Raw genomic sequence first — 20851 nt, 5'->3', positions numbered from 1 at the left:
ATCCTAGGGAATCTACAAACCAACAATGAGAATAAATGAATTCAGCAAAATTGCAGGACAAAGTTAATATACAAAACTCAATTGTATCTTTATATACTAGCAGCAAGTGACTGGAAAGCAAAATTTTTTAAAGACCATATATCATAGAACAAAAAGATACAAAATACCTAAAAATAAATATAATAAAAGTTGACTAAGACCTCTCCACTGAAAACTATAAAACTTGGCTGAGTGAGATTAAAAGTTAAAATAAATTAAAAGATATATCATCTTCCTTGATTGAAATACTCAATATTATCAAGATGGAAATTCTCCCCAAATTTGAAGCAATCTCAATCAATACTCTAGCAGACATTTTTACTAAAATTGACAAACTCATTCTAAAATTTATATAGATATGCAAAGGATCTAGAATAACCAAAGCAATTTTTAAATAAAAACAAAGTTAGATGTCTTGCACTACCTGATTTCAAGACTTACCATAAAGCTGCAAAATTAAAACACTTCAGTTGTACTGGCAAAGATACATATAAGTCAACAGAATAGAATAGAATAGAATAGAATAGAATAGAATAGAGGTTCAGAAACCGACTCACACTTATTTAGTCAACTGATTTTTGACACAAATGGTAGGGCAGTCCAACAGGATAAAAAGAAAGGCATTTCAACAAATGGTGGTAAGTCAACTAGATATCCTTGCAGAGGGAAAAATAAGACACATCACACATAAAAATTAACTCGAAATGAATCACAGATCTAAATAAAAATCTAAAACTATAAAACTTAAGTGTTTAAGATACACCTACCATAAACCCAGCATGACACTCCAAGAGAAACAAAAATATGTTTACACAAAGACTTTTACATGAAAGTTTATAGCAGCTCTTTTATAATACTAGCAACTGGAAACAAGCCAACTGTCCACCAACTAACTGGTGAATGAATAAACAAACTAGTACATCTATACAATGGAATACTACTCAGCAATAAAGAATGGAACACTGATACACACAAAAACATGGATAAGTTTCAAAACAAATTGAGTGAAAGAAGCCAGGCAAAAAAAGAACTCAGACTACATAATTCTATGTAAAATTATAGCAAAAGCAAACTACTCTCTGATTAGATAAAGCAAATCCGCTGTGGCCTAGAGATGGAAGCAGAAGGAAAAATGGATCACAAAAGGGCATAAGAAAATTTGGGGTGATAGAAATATTTGCTTCAATTGTGGTAATAGTTTCACAGGTGAATTACTATATCAAAACTGATTAAATTATATGTTTTAAATATGTACACTTTAGCCCTGGCTGGGCGGTTCAGGTGGCTGGAGCGCTGTTCAGTACACTAAAAGGTTACAGATTTGACCCCCAGTCAGGGCACATACCTAGGATGCAGGTTCAATCCCCAGTCAGGGCACATATGGGAGGCAACAAATGGGTGTTGATCTCTCACATCGATCTTTCTTTCGCTTTCTTTCTCTTCTTTCTGTTTTTCTTTCTTCCCTTTATCTCTCTATCTCAAAACAAAAAACCTATATATATCTATATCCATCCCCAAGTGAGGATTAAAAATACATGTGTGTGTATGTTTTCATAAATGTTAATCAATAACCTCAATAAAGTTGAAAAAAGCAAAACAAAAACATAATTTCTACCAAAATTTTAAATGCACATTCATTAAATCCTGTTATAATTTTCTCCTCTATACTCACATATACACAAAGATAAGGGTGTGCACTGAAAACCTGTGATATTAGACATCTGGAAACAACAAAAACTTCCATTAATACATGACAGGTTACATAAATTATTGTTGACCATTGAACAGCTCAGGTTTGAATTGTGTGGGTCCATTTATACACCAATTTTTTTCAATAAACACTGAAATGTATTTTCACTTCCTAATGATTTGTTTTCTTGATAACATTTTCTTTTCTGTAGCTTACTGTATTGTAAAAATACAGTATATAATATATAATAAAATGTTAATCAACTGTTTATGTTTCTGATCAACAGTAGACTATCAGTAGGTAAGTTTGGGAGAGTCAAAAGTTATATGAGAATTTTCAATTGCTTGGGGTCAGCACCCTTAAACCCCTGCATTATTCAAGGGTTAACAGTAACACATTTTTTTAAAGATTTTATTTATTTGTTTTTAGGGAGAAGGGAAGGGAGAAAGAAAGGGAGAGAAACATCAATGTGTGGTTGCCTCTCATGTGCTCCCCAACTGGGGACCTTATGTGCAACCCTAGTCATGTGCCCTGACTGGGAATCGAACCAGAAACACTTGGCTCGCAGGCTGACACTCAATCCACTGAGCCACAGCAGCCAGGACCAACAGTAACACATTTTAAAAAGATGGAATACTCTGCAAGTGCAGCATGAGAATATAGTCAGTAATATTGTGGTAACTATGTATGGTGTCAGTTGGGTATTGGAAATATTGAGGGGGCATTATGTAAAGTATATGGTTGTCTAACCACTATGCTATACACCTGAAACCAGTACAGAATAATATTGAAAGTAAACTGTAATTGAAAAAAATACATTACGAGCAAAATAAAGAAAATGACATGCATCTATATGCTCAAACATGAGAAAATATCCATTATATTTTGGTAAATGAGTGAACTAAGTTGCAGAGAAAGTCATATAGCACAATTCTATTTGTGTTTAATGTTTACAAAAAAAGAAAAAAGAAATGCATACCCATAGAAATTGCTAGCTGTGGTTAGATCTGCTTGACCCTAAATGTACTTAAAATTCTCTATTATTGCAAATATTTTATAATTTTTCACAAAGAAACACTACATAACAGTTAAGACTGACACCACCACTCTTAATAATAATAATAGTTAAGTGCCCAATAAATATCAGCTGCTACATGCCAGGCACAACATGCCAAGAACTTTGTATAACTTGCCATTTATCTAATCTTCACAACAAACCTGTAAAGAAATATTATTTTTATCACCATTTTAGAGAGTTAGGAATTTGGGGCTCAAAAAACTCTCACTAAAGATCACACAACTAGTAACTGACTGGTAGCACAAGGATTAACTGAAGTTTGATTCCAAAGCTGATGCTTTTAACCACTGCACCAAATTGTCTCCCTGTAAGCATAATCTAGAAACTAAAAGCCAATAAATTAATACAGCAATTGGGTACAGTGTTAGTAAAGAGAATATAATCAAAAAGCATAGTTTTAATATCTGGTTCTATATTTTGGTAGGAAAAGAAAAAACCTCAGTTTTTACATATGTATATAATTGTCCTCTGTGAAGTATTTTATTAATCAATCCACATGGGCCATAAGTTTTCAGTAATTTCTAGTTTGCTACATTCTAACTTCTACATGTAATATATAAATATTAGTTCCTATTCTAACTCCAAATTATATAAATCCAAAATGCATAAAGACAACAGGAGACACAAATAATGTATTTCCCAAGGGGGAATTACAAACACGAAACTTATACCAACTGTGGCAATTTATTATTATTGACACCATTCCTACTGTAAATTGTATGTTTTGGCATTTAGTTGCAGCATATTATAGTTTTTTGCAATTAATTTCCAAAAGAAATTAAATATTAATAAATGTGCCAGATACAATTACAAGAAAGAAGACATTCATAATCTGAATAATGCAGAAACATCTATTGTAACATATTACACTTCAGATCTTAAAAATATATTTAAACTTCTTTAAGAGCAAGAGTTTTTTGTCTTTAAAATTTTGCTTATAAACTGCAGCCTTCTAAAGAAGCTCACTCCCTTTGCTATCATCAATTGATTGGGGATAGAGAATATGTGGATAAAGAAAAGAATTTTTATCTACTAACAAGATATTTTATTAAATTTTCAGATATCAATTACGTATTCATTTGACTGACATAATTAGCATTTTTAGAAAATAAAGTAATATGTAGCTTAGCAAATTCCTGTTCCATAAAAATCACACATTACATAATATTGATGTCTACCGAATTGTTCATTTGCACGTGGGGGTAATACACAAGAATCAAGAGGGCAAAAATTAAAATAAATGCTCTGTAAAAGTATTACGTACAGTCTTTTCTGTTGTCAAAAATATTTTATCTTTTCAATAAAACAAAATAGATACCTTAAAAGAAAAGTATTTTAAAATAAAACTAAAAATAAAGCAAATATTTAAAATTACACTCCTGATGCCAAAGAATATAGAAATATACCCTTAAATGGTTCTCATATACGCTCCAATAGATCTCAGAAACACAACATCTGCCATGTCACACTTCACAATCCTATTACTTTTTTAAGTCTATTTCATATTTTCTACTTCAACTCCACAGATCAGTAGCAAGAAATAAGAAAAAATAAAACAACATGTTTTGGTAACAGTACTAAAAAATGATGCTCTGTTTAGAGATAAGTTAATTATACCCAGAAAGTAAACACTGTAGAAATATTTATTAAGAAATTATACTTAACAGGGGTAAATTTCAAGATATTTATATTTTAATAAAATGAATTGTTTCTAAGTAAATCAGAGTTAGTGCTAGGTGCAGTCTGCTTCAGTTACCTGAAATTAGAATAGCAGGCTCATTAAATATATATAAATCAGTGATGCAGAGGCACTGCACCATATTGATGGAGCCCTCATTAATTTTCAATGATATAGCCACTATCATATCTGTGTTCTAAAAAACTGAGTGAGGTATACAACCATTTTTCTTGATCTCAAAACTGTTTTTTACATATCCTAACTTAGTAAATGAAAGGAAATCTAATAATCCAAAACATTTCTAATGAAGTAAATTAAAGTCTACATTTTCTTGTCTTTTTGGAGAAAACATATATGTTTGTGGGTACATGTATATATGTCTTGATGCATAATATCAAAAAGTGAAATATGCAAAACACTATAAAATAAGTTATCCTTATGAGGTGGTTGATACAATCTTTCTAGACAGTTGAATATAACAATATAAAATAAGACCTAAATTATGGATTTTTCATAGATATTGAGATCTCTTATTCTCCAAAAAATCTAAATAACAAAAAAAAGAAAACTTCCCCCTAATTACACTTTTTTAAAAAGTTATCCTCCAAATCATTTTATCACATAAATAATAGTTAGACTTCTTACTCTGCATATGACTATACATCAAAAACAAAATACTATAACATTGTTTATATATTATCAATGAAAAAGATATAGCAAAATGCAGGACTGATGGATAAAACATTATAGAATATGTATAGTTTTTTTTTTTTTAGCCAATATTCTGGAAACTAAAATATAAAGAGAAAATTGTGTTAAGCATATCTAAATTGATTTTGATAATATTCTAGTATTTTCATTTTTCACATAAAACGGGTTTGAGTTCAAATCTCGTGGCATTACATTAGTAAGAATTTTATTTAGCAAATGGGATCAAACTTTAATTGAATAATTCCTACCTGAGATTTACACAGAAAGAAGAAAATGGAACTGGCAAGTGGGCAATACAACCATATAACCTTTCTCAGGCTTTAGTTTCCCTGTTGTTAAAAAAAGGGGGATAGGTGGAGAATAAAACAAAAAAGATGATTGCTAACCTCCTTCCTATTTTAAATTAACTGATCTGCCAGCTTCCTAGCAATCCCTCTGACAAAACAAATAGTAGTACTCTTTGCACGTACTTTTTGCACAGGCTTCCATCCTCAGCCTGACAAGCCAAATCACACATCATATTCCACTCCTAAAAGGTCTAATATTTAGACTTTTCCTTTTCAATGGCTGCTCCACAGAAACATTTATGCATTTGGAACCAACTAAACATTTTTGTTCCCTTGATGCTAATTTTGAAGTTTAGGGTATACCCACCAAAATTATTTGCTTCCCCAAAGGCCCTTTTTCCTGTATCAGGAGAATGGTTATGATTAGGTTTCAGGATTTCAGCTTTCTGTTTCTTTAATACTATTTTTCTTAACAAATAGCTTATTTCACACATTGCATAAAGCCCACTTTCACAACTTTAATTGCAAAGAATATATTTATAGCTCTAAACTTTTTTCTTCCTTATAAAGAGAGAAAAACTAATTTCCTTTCAATGACTCAAAAGAAGAGCTAAAACGCTATAAAACTAATGCGCATAGTAACCACATGTGCCACATCCACTAGTGTATACCCAGCACAGTGTTTTCCGAAAGTACTTGAACACAAGGCGCTCCTAGATAGCTAGTATAAAATCTAAGGTCCCTCCCCTAAAGGTGTATATAGGGTGCAGAAATTTGTATCCTAAAAGACACCCAAGATGATTCTTAGGTTAAGGCAAGTCTGGGAATCAGTGGCCTGGAAAATTTATGAAGTACATATATGAGAAAAACTCCAAACCTGTATTTATTAGTAAACACCAACAACTAATAAATTACTTGAGTTTTACTTTGCTTCTTTGAAAATAGACTTAACACATTTAAAAGTTAAAGAAAACCATTAAGATCACTAGGTTAAATTTTCATTCAGTTATTCCCTATTTACTGTCTTAAGCACTAGTTGATAAGTAAATAGGAAGTAAACTGCCAAAAAGATTCCTGAAGCTTAACCTAAAAACTGTTTATTTTTGCATTTAGACTACTGAAAATAACACTATATAGTTGATTATGTATACTAAACTAAATATAACTTCACTCTTATATTTACCTGATTTTTTAAAACTTACTTGAACTGTGCCTCAACTAGTCCTTACAGTAACCCTGTGAGGTAAATACCCACTGTACAAGTGAGAAACAAAGGCTTTAAAAAAAGTACTAATTTTCCCTAAATCACACAGCTAAGAGTAAGCAGCAAACCTAGGGTTCAAACTTAGGCGGCCTATCATTACATATCTGTTACACAAAACATTTTATGCCCATAGCAGAAAAAAGGTAATGAGAAAATAAATTAATTCTGTCTCTGTTTATACTTGTATCCCTAAAGGAAATTAATGTACTATTGTTTCAGGTTCTTACAAAATAAAATAATTTGCATTTTAACAAGTAAATACGAGCATCTAATAGACAGCTTCATATTACCTGTTTGAATAGTAAAACACAAATTTGATAAAATAACTCCCAGGGAGAGAGATCCTAAAGGGTGCCCCATCCATCATCCATGAAGCCAGAGTTTCTATGGAACTTTCTGATACCTTCAGAGGCAAAACCTTGCAAAAAAAAAAAAATATATATATATATAGATAGATAGATAGGTAGAGAGATATATATAGAGAGAGAGAGAGAAACAGGGAGAACAAGAACAAACTAGTTAGCAGATAAAAGTAATCCTAAAAATGGATTCCCAGCTCAGAAAAAAAAATTAGAGAAGAACCACTTGGGGACAGGGCTACATATACAAATACAAAAACATGAATAACATAAGTACTAAATATTTAGCAATTATAGTTTTAAAAACTATAACACCAAGTTATACTCTATAAGAAAATGAATGGAAATGATTATATTAGCATATATTGCATCTTAAAGACTAAAGTGCACTGAGTCATTTTTGGTCAAATGAAAAATATATATATTACAGCCATAAATGACCAATTCATAGTGAAGTGTGCATATTCTGTAAATAAGGTGATCAGCACTCTCCCCCAAACTGGAAAAAAAAATTACAGCTAACAAAAATAACTAAAATTTTATTATGTTTTTTTATTAATGGTGTAAGAACAAAGAAAAAACTAAAACTACTAACTACAATGACTTTCTAATTAACTATTAACTAAAGTACCCACATTTTAAGAGATTGAAGGGGGCTAAAAGTCATCTACTCCAAACAAATGAACAAATCAGGGTTAAACGGCTGGCCTAAATGGGCCAGTCTATTGCAAAATGAGAACCTAAATTTTCGAACTCATGATTCAGTTTTCTTTCTACTACTCTATAAAACTGAATCATTGAAATACATAGTACACCAACTCACATACGTAGTGAAAGCAAAAACCACCTCCTTCAAAGAGAATGATCTTGAGAACTTCACTGTATCATAATTAACATTCAGAAGATATAAGATATTAATTCTCTACCACTGTTCTAAAGCATTTTATTTTAATCAACTTCAAAATACTCCATTAAAAAAAGAAAAAAGAATACTTATAGTAGTACTAGGGAAGAAGCCGAGCTAATAAAAAAGTAATAATCCAAAAATACAAAAGGAAAGAAATGCTAAAAGAACACAAGCAATTGCCAATTTAGAGGTAAAGAAAATAAACATGTGTATACACATAGAACTGAGACTACAGAGAGTAAATGCCTAAACAATAATAAGTCTAGCTTTTCCCAACAAAAATGGAGTGACTGATGCCAAACTAGCATTCCCACCATAAGCAACCATAAAACAAACAAAACGTATGAGATAACTGTTTACAGGCATTAGGTAACAGGCAACACAAAAACTATAATCCCTCAGAGATGAGAAACTGCCAAAGTAAGTCCTACAATCACCTCAGCTTTTTACCTGGAGGCAATTTCCATGACCATGGCCCAGCAAGCAAGACTTTAAGAAGGGCACAGCGTGTTATGCTAAACTGAATAGGCACAATTCAGTCCAGTTGATAAGGTTGAAATCTGCCAGGCAGAAGGTCCAGAAATCTGTGTAGGGAACCATCCATAAGTCCTTGGCCAAGGAACAGGCTGCATATGTGCAGGACAAAACCAACTAAGACTTAAAAGAGAGCAGCGGAGAAAGGAATAGAGGGTAGTTTAGAAGTACTGAGTACACTTTAGATTTCCCACCCAGCCAGAGTAGAGAAACCACATTAATACCCTATTAGCACCTCAGACAGACAGCTGAGATACCAAAATGGCCTCAACTAAGAGTTAAGGACCACATCCTAGAATAAGACATTCTAGACTCACCCAAAGACTAAAATCAAGCCCCAATGAGTTTTCAGGATATTAAAATTTTGAAGACTGAATTGCACTAAAGTAAGAAAACCCATTAGGCTCTGCACAAATCCATCCTAGTGAAGATTAAAATCAAGACTACAAAGTTCAAGGTGATCAGGTGAAAGATAAAGAGAGAGTCCTGGGGGCAGCAAGAGAGAGGTAGAGAGTTGCCTACAGGGGGGTGCTTATAGGACTATCAGCTGATTTCTCAGAGGACACTTTGCAGGCAGGAAGGGACTGGCAAGCAGTATTCAATGTGACGAAAGTCAAGGACTTACAACCAAGATTACTCTACCCAGCAAGGCTATCATTTGGAATGGAAGGGCAGATGAAGTGCTTCCCAGACAAGGTAAAGCTAAAGTAGCTCATCATCACCAAGCCATTATTATATGAAATGTTAAAGGGACTTACTTAAGAAAAAGAAGATCAAAACTATGAACACTAAAATGACAACAAACTCACAACTATCAACAACTGAATCTAAAAAATCAAAACAAAACCCAACTAAGCAAACCAGAAGAGGAACAGAATCATAGGTATGGGGATCATTTGGAGGGTTATCAGCTGGGAGGGGGAAGGGGGAGAAATGGGGAAATGGTGCAGGGACTAAGAAGCATAATTTGTTGGTGCAGAATAGACAGGGAGATGTTAAGAATAATATGGGAAAGGGTGAAGCCAAAGAACTTATATGCATGACCCATGGACATGTACTAAGGGGGGTGGGATTGCTGGAGGGAAAGGGGGAACTGGGCAGAGGGAAGCAAAGGGAAAAAAACTGGAACTACTGTAACAGCATAATCAATAAAATATACTTTAAAAAAAAAGACTACAAAGTTCAAGGTGATCAGCCAGTAATTGAATTACCTACAAGAATTAAAACACACACTCCACAGAAAGATAATAAGATTCAGAATCTCTAAAATGCACCATCTACACAATCCAGTATACAACTAAAAAAAAGTACTAAACATGAAAAAAAGAAAAGTGCAATCTATAGTCAAAAAAAGAGCAGTCAATGAAGAACCCTGAGACAGCCAAGAAGTTGGATCAAGCAGGAACTTAAAAATCAGCTATTGTAAATATTTTAAAAGAATTAACCCAAAATGTGTTCAAAAAACTAAAGGAAAATTCTAAAGAAATAATAAAAATATATGGTCATAATGAGTATAAAGGTAGGAAATCTAATCAAAGAAGTTAAAACTTTAAAAAAGAACAGATGAAAACTCTATAACAAAAAGTACAATAACAAATGAAAAAATTACTGAATGGGCTTAACAGAAGATCAGAAATGGCAGAAGGAAGTCAGTGAACTTGAAGACAGTCAATAGAAAGTATCTAATCTGAAGAACAGAGAGAAAAAAGATTGAAAAAAATTAATAGCACCTCAGGAACTTATAGAACAATATCAAAGAGTCTAATAGACATGTAATTGGAGTTCCAAAATGAGAAGAGAGTAAAAATAATACAGAGACCCACTGAAATTTTCCAAATAGGATGAAAACTCATTGATTTACAAATCTAAGCTCAGCAAACCTCAACTAGGATAAATACAAAGAAAACCACACCTAGCCTTATACTCAAACTGCTAGACACCAAAGATAAAGAGGAAATCTTGAAAGCAGCTCCAAAAGACTTTTACATAAAGGAACCAAAGATATGAGTAACTGCTAAATTCTCATGACAAACAATGAAAATCATAAAACAATGGAATGTTATCTTTCAAGTGGTGAAATGCCAACCCATAATTTCATATTCAGCAAAAATATCCTTCAAACAGAAGGATGAAATAAGAACACTTTCAGATAAATGAAAAATCTGGGAGACTTCTTCACCAACAGTCCTGGACTACCAGAAACACTAAAAAATATTCTTCAGACAAACGAAAATCAATACGACTATGAAATCAAAGGAAGGAAAGACACCGAAGATGAAAAATAAGTAGGTGAATATAAGACTACCTTTCACCACTTTACATTCACTAAGATGGCTATAATCAAAAAAGATAAATAGTGTTAGCAAAACATGTAGAGAAATTGGAACCTTCATACACTGCTGATGGGAATGTAAAATGGTGCAGCCACTTTGGAAAAGGCTTACAGTTCCTCAAATGATTAAACACAGAGTTATCATATGATCCAACAATTATACTAAGTACATACGCAGGGGAACAAAGTCATTTTGTCCTACAAAAACTTGTGCATGAATGTTCATAGCAACATTATCATCATAGAAAAAAAGGGGGGGGGGACAAATGCCCATGAACTAATAAATGGATAAATAAAATGTGTTTTATCTATACAATGGACCAATACTAACAAAAAGAAAACAAATTCTAACAAATGCTACAACATGGATGAACCTTGAAAACATTTTACTAAGTAAAAGCCAATCACCGAGGACCATATACTGTATGATGCCATTTGCATGAGATGTCCAGATTATGCAATCTGCAGAAACAGAGACATTAATGGCTGCCTAGGGCTGGGGAGCAAAGCGAGAAGGGAGAAGAATGTGGGCTAATGATTAAGTGGTGAGGGGGTTCTTCATGAAGTAACAAAAATGTTCTAAATTTAACTGTAGTGATGGATGCACATCTCTTGAGGATACACAAAAAGCCACTAAACTCTACACTTTAAATGAGGTATCCTTATGGTGTGTTAATTATATCTCAATAAAGGTGTTTTTTAAAAAGACTACTTTCTTAAATTTTCTACATTTCCTTAAAGACAACTGTTTAAAGCAAAAATAACAACATTGAATCATATATACAAGATTGGACATCATCAGCATAAAGGATGAGATGTGAGTAAATGGAATTATTTAGTTTATATTTGTGGGGCATTGAAGTGGGAAGTGAAAAATAGAGTGGCCCTAACTTGTGTGGCTCAGTTGGTTGGGCCCTGTCCGAGAAACCAAAAGGTCGCCAGTTCAATTCTAGGTCAGGGCACATGCCTGGGTTGCCAGCATGTAAGAAGCAAAGTATCAACTGATGTTTCTCTTCCTCTCTTTCTCCCTTCCTTCCCTTCTCTCTAAAAATAAATAAATTCTTAAAAAAAAAAAGAAATTGAAAAATAGGGTGTGTCAGATGTTAACTAAATAGACTTTGAAAATGATGAATGCTGTTATACCTAGAGAAACTACAAAAAATAATAAAATAACAATAAAGACCTATTGTTAATAAGCCAATACTTAAAAATACCAAATTAATTCAAACTAAGGCAGGAAAGGAACAAGAATAAAACAAAAGGTGCAAATGGAAAGCAAACAGACTTAAATCCAATATCAATAATTACATTAAATATAAAGAGAAGATTCACACACCAATTACAAGGCAGAGATTGTTGGACCAGGTTTAAAAAAAAGACCCAACCTTATGTACTGTCTACTTAATATAAGACACACACTGACTGAAAGCAAAAGGACAGAAAAACATATACCATCAAACAGTAAGCATAAGAAAACTGACATGACTCTATTAATATCAGACAAAACTTCATGGCAAAAGTATTTACAAGAGACTTTTTTAAAGATCTTATTTTTTTATTTTTAGGGAGAGGGGAAGGGAGGGGGAAAGAGAGGGAGAGAAACATCAATGTATGGTTGCCTCTCACGCACCCCCAACTGGGGACCTGGTCCACAACCCAGGCATGTGCCCTGACTGGGAATCGAACCAGCAACACTTGGTTCGCAGGTCGGCACTCAATCCACTGAGCTACACCAGCCAGAGCCAAAAACAGGCATTTCTTAATGACTAAAGGAGAAATTCATCAAAGCATAGCAATTCTAAATATATATTTACCTAATAAGAAAGCTTCAAAATACTGTAAATGAAGCATAACTGCAGTAAAAGGAGAAAATGAAAAATCCACAGTCTAGTCGGAGTAAATGATAAATAAGTAGATAAATTAGTAAAGATATATTCAATAGAAGATCTGAATAACACTATCAACCAAATTGCCCTAAATGACATGTATATAATACACTATGCCCAATAGTCACAGAATACACATTCTTTTCAAATATACACTGATTGCTCACCAAAATGGACCATATGCTAGACAGTAAATAAATTTCCAAAAAAATTCAAAGGGCTAAAATTTACAGAGTATGTTCTCTTACCACAACAGAATAAAGTTAGAAATTAACAACAACAGTTCTAGAAAGTCCCCTTTTCTAATTCTTCTAGCCAGAATGAGGGTCTTTCCCTAATTATTCTGCCCAGAAAAGGTGCTGTTTCCTACTTTGTTCAGCCTATCACTTAAAACAAATAAATTAATATCACTTATGAATTATTCTTTCCAACAATAAAAATAACCTTAATCTGATAAAGCTTCTAAATAGAATAATTTAGAGAAAATACAGAAGAACATATTATGCAGTACCACAGAGGGGCAATCAGCAAAATTCAAATGGGAAACTTGCAAACTACCCAGTAACATCAGTAAGAAAGAGGAACCGAGGAAAAAGGTAAGAATGAGATAGAAAGAATTAAGTAAATATGGTAAAATACTGACTTTTATATATCAGGATATGCTTCTGTTTATTCTACTACTTAGGAATAGAAAAATTAAATTCTTCAAGACTGCAGTTAAATGAGAATTAGATATAACTGACTCCCCCTAATGCAATATGCCTTCAGAATTCTATTAAAGAATTCTGTGAAAGGCCCACTTCTTAAAATAGGCGGCCCTGATAAACAAAGAAAAAAATTACCCTTTTCTGTAATTAAGACAAAATTCACCCTTGAATTGAAAAATCAAACACACATGGTGTCCAACCTTCTTTGATGTGCATGCAATCAATTTATTTGGGTGTTCGCTAGATTGAATTGCTACATAAAGAAATATCCTTCCTCAATTGCCAACAATTGAGGGAGACAAGTATTTTCATAATGTTTCACCTCTTTTCTCCTTTCTACCTCTGTATTTTCTTCATAATCTTTCCATAATCCTGTTTCCCACCTTTCGGGAAGCACTACTACTCACTCCATCACTTGCCTCCTAAAATGCCTTTGCTACTTGCCCAAAATGTCTTCGCTATTTGAGGACAGGAACAAAAAAAAAAAAAAAAATGAGCAAAGTCATGTGATAGCCAGCATCAAGATGGCCCTATGATCCCTGCCTTATGATATTTACACTCGTGTGTAAATACCCTCCCATGTTATAACAGTGTATATTCAGTGTTAACAAAATATAGCAGAAGTGATGTTGATATCACTTCTGTGATTAGATTATAAAGGCTCTATGGCTTCTGGTTTTCTCTCATCACTAACTCTGGGTAAAGCCATGCCATGTGTAGCCCTATGGAAGGCCAACAGGAGGAACCAAAGGCTCCTGCCAAGAGCTACAGAGTGACATTAGAAACAAATACTCCAGTCTCAGAAAACAGTTTTAAAGAACCTTATGAAACCCTGAGCCAGAATCACTCAGCTAAGCCACTCTCAGATTCCTGACCCTCAGGAACTGTGTAAAATAACAAATGTTTGCTGTTTTAAGCTAAGTTTTGGGGTTACTCACTACACAGCAATTGATAACTAGTACAAATAGTAATGCTAAATAATACATACCTGCTCCTCTCAGACTAACATGTGTATTGTAAAAATGCCCAAGTTCAATATTGTGACATACATGCTGTACAAACTCAACATACAACCAAATCAAAAGTATTTCGCATCAAATCCATAATGTTTTATTACCTACCAGAATAGTGATTATTAAAAAATAATAATGCCCAATATCATCAAAGATGTGCAGCAACAGACATTACCATACATAGTTGTGGGGGCATGATCAATACAATCTTTTTTGAGAACGATTCGGCTACACTTATCAAAATTTTAAAGTCACATACAATTCTACTACTTAGGCATGTACCCTGTGGTTTGCTTGTTGTATCTCATGATATACTCGCCTAAGTGCTCAAAGAGATAGATAGATAGACAGATAGGTTGATAGATAGATAGATGATAATTTACTCCAATGAAAAACTGGAAATTAAATATTCATTTAAAAATTTTTTAAATCAATTATAGTACAAATGAACAATGGACTACCATCTAAATGTTAAAAATAAAGACATCTATATACTGATTTAGAAAAGATATCCAAGATACACACTTAAAAAATTAAGAAGATATATAAAATACTATTTCCATGAGAGAATATGATAATGAACTCATGTTTAAAAAATTATAATAGAGTCATTAAAATTAAAGCTATATTTTCACATTTTATAGTCTCATTCATTTAAAGGTAATCATTATTGTGCAGGTTTTTCATAGCAGGCCAAATAAATTCTGGTTTAATTTTTTTTTTAATATTTTATTTACCTTTAGAGAGAAGGGAAGGGAGGGAGAAAGAGAGAGAGAAACATCATTGTGCAAGAGAGACATCAATTGGTTGCCTCTTGCACACCCCCAACCAGGAACCTGGCCTGCAACCCAGGCATGTGCCCTGACTGGGAATCCAACCACTGACCTTCCAGTTCGTGGAATGACACTCAACCCACTGAGCCACACCAGTTAGGACAAATTTCAGTTTTGCTTAACACCTATACCATCCACAAATAATAATGATGATATAATAGCCAATATATATTGAACAAATACTGTGTGATAGAAACTCTATTAAACACCTCCAAATATTTCACATATTTTTAAATCCTCAAATACCGTGATATAGGTAGCACTATTATATCTACTGTACAAATAAGAAAAATGGAACACAAGGAGTTAATAAAGTCACAGAGCCTACAAGAGCAAAGAATTCAAAACCAAAAGTTTGTTCTCTTGGCCAACACCCTTTAGTCTTTTACTCATTTGTTCATATTTCATGTCAAAAAAGGACTATAACGCCCTGGCTGGTGTGGCTCAGTGGACTGAGCGCTGGACTGCAAACCAAAGGGTTGCCGGTTCGATTCCCAGTCAGGATGCATGCCTGGGTTGCGGGCCAGGTCCCCAGTTGGGGGCACGCAAGAGGGAACCACACATTGAAGTTTCTCTCCCTCTCTTTCTTTCTCCCTTCCCCTATCTCTAAAAAAAATAAATAAATGAAAAATATATTTTAAAAAAATAAAATAAAATGTCAAAGGATAATACCTAGAATTGTCCTTTAAAAAAAAAAAAAAAAAAAAAAGGACTATAACCTATTTACAATAAAAAACACTCAGAAAGTGGGAGTAGAGGGAGCGTAACCTGACATTATAAAGGTCATATACAAGAAAACTACTGCCAACATCATATGCAATAGGCAAAAACTAAAAGCTTTTCTATTAAGATCAGGAACAAGACAAGGGTGTCTGTTTTCACCACTCTTATTCAACATAGTACTGGAAATTCTAGCCATAGCAATCAGACAAGAAAAAGAAATAAAAGGCATCCAACTGGAAAGGAGGAAGTAAAATTGTCATTTTTTGCAGACGACATGATACTACATAGAAAAGTCTAGTCTCCAACAAGACTACTCAACCTAATAAGTAAGTTTGGCAAAGTAGCGGGATGCAAAGTCAATATTCAAAAATCAATGGCATTTCTGTACACCAACAATGAACTATCAGAAAAAGAAACTGGGGGGAAAAAATCCCACTTACTCCAGCAACAAGAAAAATAAAGTACCTATGAATAAATTTAACCAAGGAGGTAAAAGACCTATACTTGGAAAACTATAGAACACTGAAGAAAGAAACTGAGGAAGATACAAATAAATGGAAGCAAAAACTGTGTTTATGGACTGAAAGAATTAAAATCATTAAAAGTTCATACTACCCAAAGCTATCTAAAGATTCAACACAATTCTTATTAAAATACCAATGGCATATTTCACTGATCTAGAGCAAATACTCCAAAATTTTATATGGAACCATAATAGCCTCAGCAGTCTTGAGAAAAAAGAACAAAGTAGGAGGGATCACAATACTTGATACCAAACTAAAGTACAAGGCCACTGTAATCAAAACAGTCTAGTACTGGCATAAGAACAGATACACAGATCAATGGAACAGAATAGAGAGCCCAGAAATAAACCCATGTATCTATGGTCAATTAATACTTGACAAAGGGAGCAGAAGCATACAATGGAACAAAAACAGCTTCTTCGATAAATGGTGTTGGGAGAACTGTACTGGTTCATGCAATAAAAATGAAATTAGACCACCAACTTACACCATACACCAGAATAAAATCAAAATAAATAAAAAACTTAAATGTTATTTAAGTAGTGTTACCATAAAAGTCCTAGAGCAATACATAGGCAGTAAAATCTCAGATATCCCACACAGCAATATGTTTGCCGATATATCTCCTAGGGCAAGGGACATAAAAGAAAAAAAATAAACAAATGGGACTACGTCAAACTAAAAAGCTTCTGCATGGCTAAAGAAACCATCATGAAAATGAAAAAGAACTGAGGGTATGGGAGAACATATTTGCCACTGACATATTGGACAAGGGTTTTGATCTCCAAAATATATAAAGAACTCATATGACTTAACATCAGGAAAACAAACAATCCAATTAAAAAATGGGCAAAGGGCCTGAATAGACACTTCTCCAAGGACATACAGATGACCCATACACATATGAAAAGATGCTCAACATCACTAGTCATCAGAGAAATGCAAATTAAAACCACAATGAGAAATCACTTCACATCTGTCACTGTGGGAAACAGTATGGAATTTTCTCAAAAAACTAAAAATTGAACTGCCTTTTGACCCAGAGGTTCTGCTGCTGGGAATATACCCTAAGAATCCTGAAACACCAATTCAAAAGAACCTATGCACCCCTATGTTCAAAGCCACACTATATACAATAGCCAAGTGCTGAAAACAGCCTAAGAGTTCATCAGTAAATGAGTAGATCAAAAACGTGTGGTACATTTACACAATGAAATACTATGCAGCAGAAAGAAAGGACTCCTACCTTTTGCAACAGCATGGATGGAACTGGAGTGCATTATGCTTAATGAAATAAATCAGTTGGTGAAAGACAAATACCATATGACCTCACCTATAAGAGGAATCTAATGAACAAAATAAGCTAATGAACAAAATAGAACCACAGGCATGAAAACATGGAACAGACTGACAGAGGCAAGAGAGGATGTGGGAGGGGGATATGGTGGAAAGAAGGGGAAGAGACTAGTCAAAGAACATGTATGGGTGACCCACAGACATGGACAACAGTGTGGGAATTGACTGGGGGAGCGGGGGTGGGATGGGCGGAGGGGGGGCAATGGGGGAAAAACTGGTACAACTGTAATTAAATAACAATTTTTAAAAAGGACTATAAAACGTGGTCTGTATCTAACAAATTAGCAGCTAAACCAAAACAAATGCAACACTGGAATGACCAGGACAATTCTTAACTCATGAGAAAGTAAAAAGGACTAAGGATAAAACAAAAGCAATTTCTAAATAAAAAATAGGTATTTATAATTTTTTTTAAATGCCATTTATTTTACTAAAATCACATCATCTTCCCTGATTGGCTAATTCCAACTAAGCAGAAATTTCTTCCAGTCAAGTACATTTATTATCCTTCCACAAAAGCAAATTCCCTTTCCTTGAGCACTACTGTAGTAAGCCTGATACAGGAAAATATAAAGAAACTGAACAAAATCTCTCTAAAAACCTAATAGTCTATAGTGTTTGCCTCATTTTTTCTTTTTCATGCAACCTACTTGATTACTTTTACCTTGTTTCTAATTCAATCATGGATAAAGGATAAAAATAAAGATTAGATAAAATATAGAAGAGACCAATTAAGTTAATAAATCCCATTAAATCATTATAACTACAATTAATGATGCAATTTATGCCTACCCAAAGAGCTTCTCTACCACACTGTAGATTATCCATCATGTTTATCTCTGAGAAATCTCAGAGAAACTACAGAAATATAATATATGCTCATCATAATATAGCACCTTATATCCCGTGTTTTATAGCATCGCCTTTAGTGAACCACATCTAAACATAAAAACGTGGTAAGAAACACATTTAGCAATTCCTGCACTTCTTCAAAATACACAAACCCAACCTCCCTCCTTTCCCCAACCCGCCCCCTCCAAAAATGGACATTCTAGAGTTAGACATCCTGTGTTCCAATTCCGGCAGGGCCCACTAATGAAGGACCTTGCGCAGTCTCGGTTTGCCTCCCCCTGAAATGGTAGATGATACTAGCGTCTACCTACTTTATGGGTCTATTGCGGGAAATGAGGTGAGATCATTCACGGTAAAGCGCTTAAAACAGTGAGTGGCACATAACGTGCACTCAATAAATGCCAGCCATTATTATGTCTCCAAAATTAACTGCCTAGAGTCTGAATTTTCGCCCCTTTTAGTGATGAGAATCTAACCGAACTCCATCAGGGCAAGTGGACATATAGACGGGGTTTACAAATTAACTTAGAAGCAGCAGTATTTTCACAGTAATTGTTATCACAGCACTTTCGCTCATTTCAATAAAATTATTTTGCGTGAAATTAAAACTCAGATCCCCCACGCTTTTAACCAGCGATATGTCTAGACCCCAGTGGCTAACACAGCCTGTAAATACAGGCAAGATTTTCGGCTATGAAGGAGGGAACCTGACAAACTGCCAGACCACATCTGCGAGACGGCAGTCCGAAGCAGGCCAGAGCCGCGGCTACAGTCCGTTTACAAAAACAACGTTGCCTTTTCCCATTTTCCTCCCCGTGTGTCGAAACTAAGGACGCCCTTTTCCCCCGTGAACTGAAGCCAAGCATCTTCCGGCTCTTTCCTCCAACCCTGCGCGCTTCACCCCCATAAAATCCACTCTCCCGACTCACAGCGTGTGTCCGCACACATTCACCATCAGCTTCAAGGAGGGGTTCCGGTATTTGGTGGTCTTACACCGGGGGCAGCCCTGATCGTCCATGGCGCCTTCTTTCGTACGGACTCCTCGACGCCTGCTTGACCACAGCCACAGTCACAGTCACCTCCAAGCCCCCTAAGAACCGACGCCAAACAGGTTCCCACCAACAAGCGCTTGGCTGAGACGGTCCCTTTGCGAATGAAAACCGGCTGGGAAGAGGCACTGCAGCACAAGCGTTCCGGCAGTGAGATTTCCGGTCCTGCCGCTGAAGCAAGGATTTAGCTTCCGTGAGCTAGAGCAATACCTTGGATTTCGGGGGGGAGGACTTTCAAAAAGGCAAATTGTACACAAAGCCTCATCTCTGTGCACCTAACCGTATTTTCTCAAGGAACTGTTTCGCTATCAAGAACATAGATTCCATCTTGTTCTGTCTGAAAACACTCTCACGGTTTCAAAGATTTATACCTCGTGTACATAATATATTCGATAATTCACACTAGTGTTTTCTTTTGAACAATATGATAGTCTGATTTATACTTCTCCTTTATACTTGCACGGTCATGCAAACACAGAAATACTATGCATTTGCAGATAGAATGTTTGTTAAAGTTATCTAGAATGAATGTCTCTGTATCGACCCTAAATATTACAGACTCTCATTAAACATCAGAACACATATATAAATAATATCTGGCATCCGCTCTTCAGAGATTAACGGTGTCACCTGGCTCTAATGCCTCTTACCCTCCTCGCATCAAAGACAAGATTGGAGCAGGGGCGGGGATGGACACAAGAATATACACTTTATTTTAGCAATCCTAAGATCTGAGAGCCTGAATCTCTTTGGAAATTGCAAGCCGCGTTCACTGCATTTATAGAGGTTGCAAAGTGAAGTCTGTAAACAGCTATATTAGATAAAAAACTTCCCCCACTGGAAGGGACACATCTTATTCCATAACAAGGATTTGTTGATATTGAATAAGTAAATGAAAAATGAATGAATGACAATCAATAGTAGTGTAGTGTGAAATTTTTTATGCCAAACATTATCTTATAATATGACCCAAATTCCATCAGAATACAAAGCTTTTCATAATCCATACAATAAACACCAACAGTATAC

The 20851-nt window shown here is 34.5% G+C and overlaps 1 protein-coding gene across 1 annotated transcript in view; it reads right to left on the bottom strand.

Moving 5' to 3' along the window:
• Positions 1 to 19935, bottom strand: part of MNAT1 (MNAT1 component of CDK activating kinase) — a 197627-nt gene extending 177692 nt beyond the window's left edge. Inside the window, exon 1 of the mRNA XM_090270955.1 lies at positions 19703 to 19935. Coding sequence (XP_090127081.1) covers positions 19703 to 19791 — 89 coding nt within the window. The 5' untranslated portion in view covers positions 19792 to 19935. The remainder of the gene's footprint in view (positions 1 to 19702) is intronic.
• Positions 19936 to 20851: the final 916 nt, after the last annotated feature.

The sequence above is a fragment of the Furipterus horrens genome, unplaced genomic scaffold (genome assembly GCF_987537825.1).
Source record: "Furipterus horrens unplaced genomic scaffold, mFurHor1.1.pri manual_scaffold_3, whole genome shotgun sequence".
NCBI lineage: Eukaryota > Metazoa > Chordata > Mammalia > Chiroptera > Furipteridae > Furipterus > Furipterus horrens.
The sequence above is the reverse complement of the archived record's forward strand: the minus strand, read 5'-3'. Positions and strand labels throughout refer to the sequence as shown.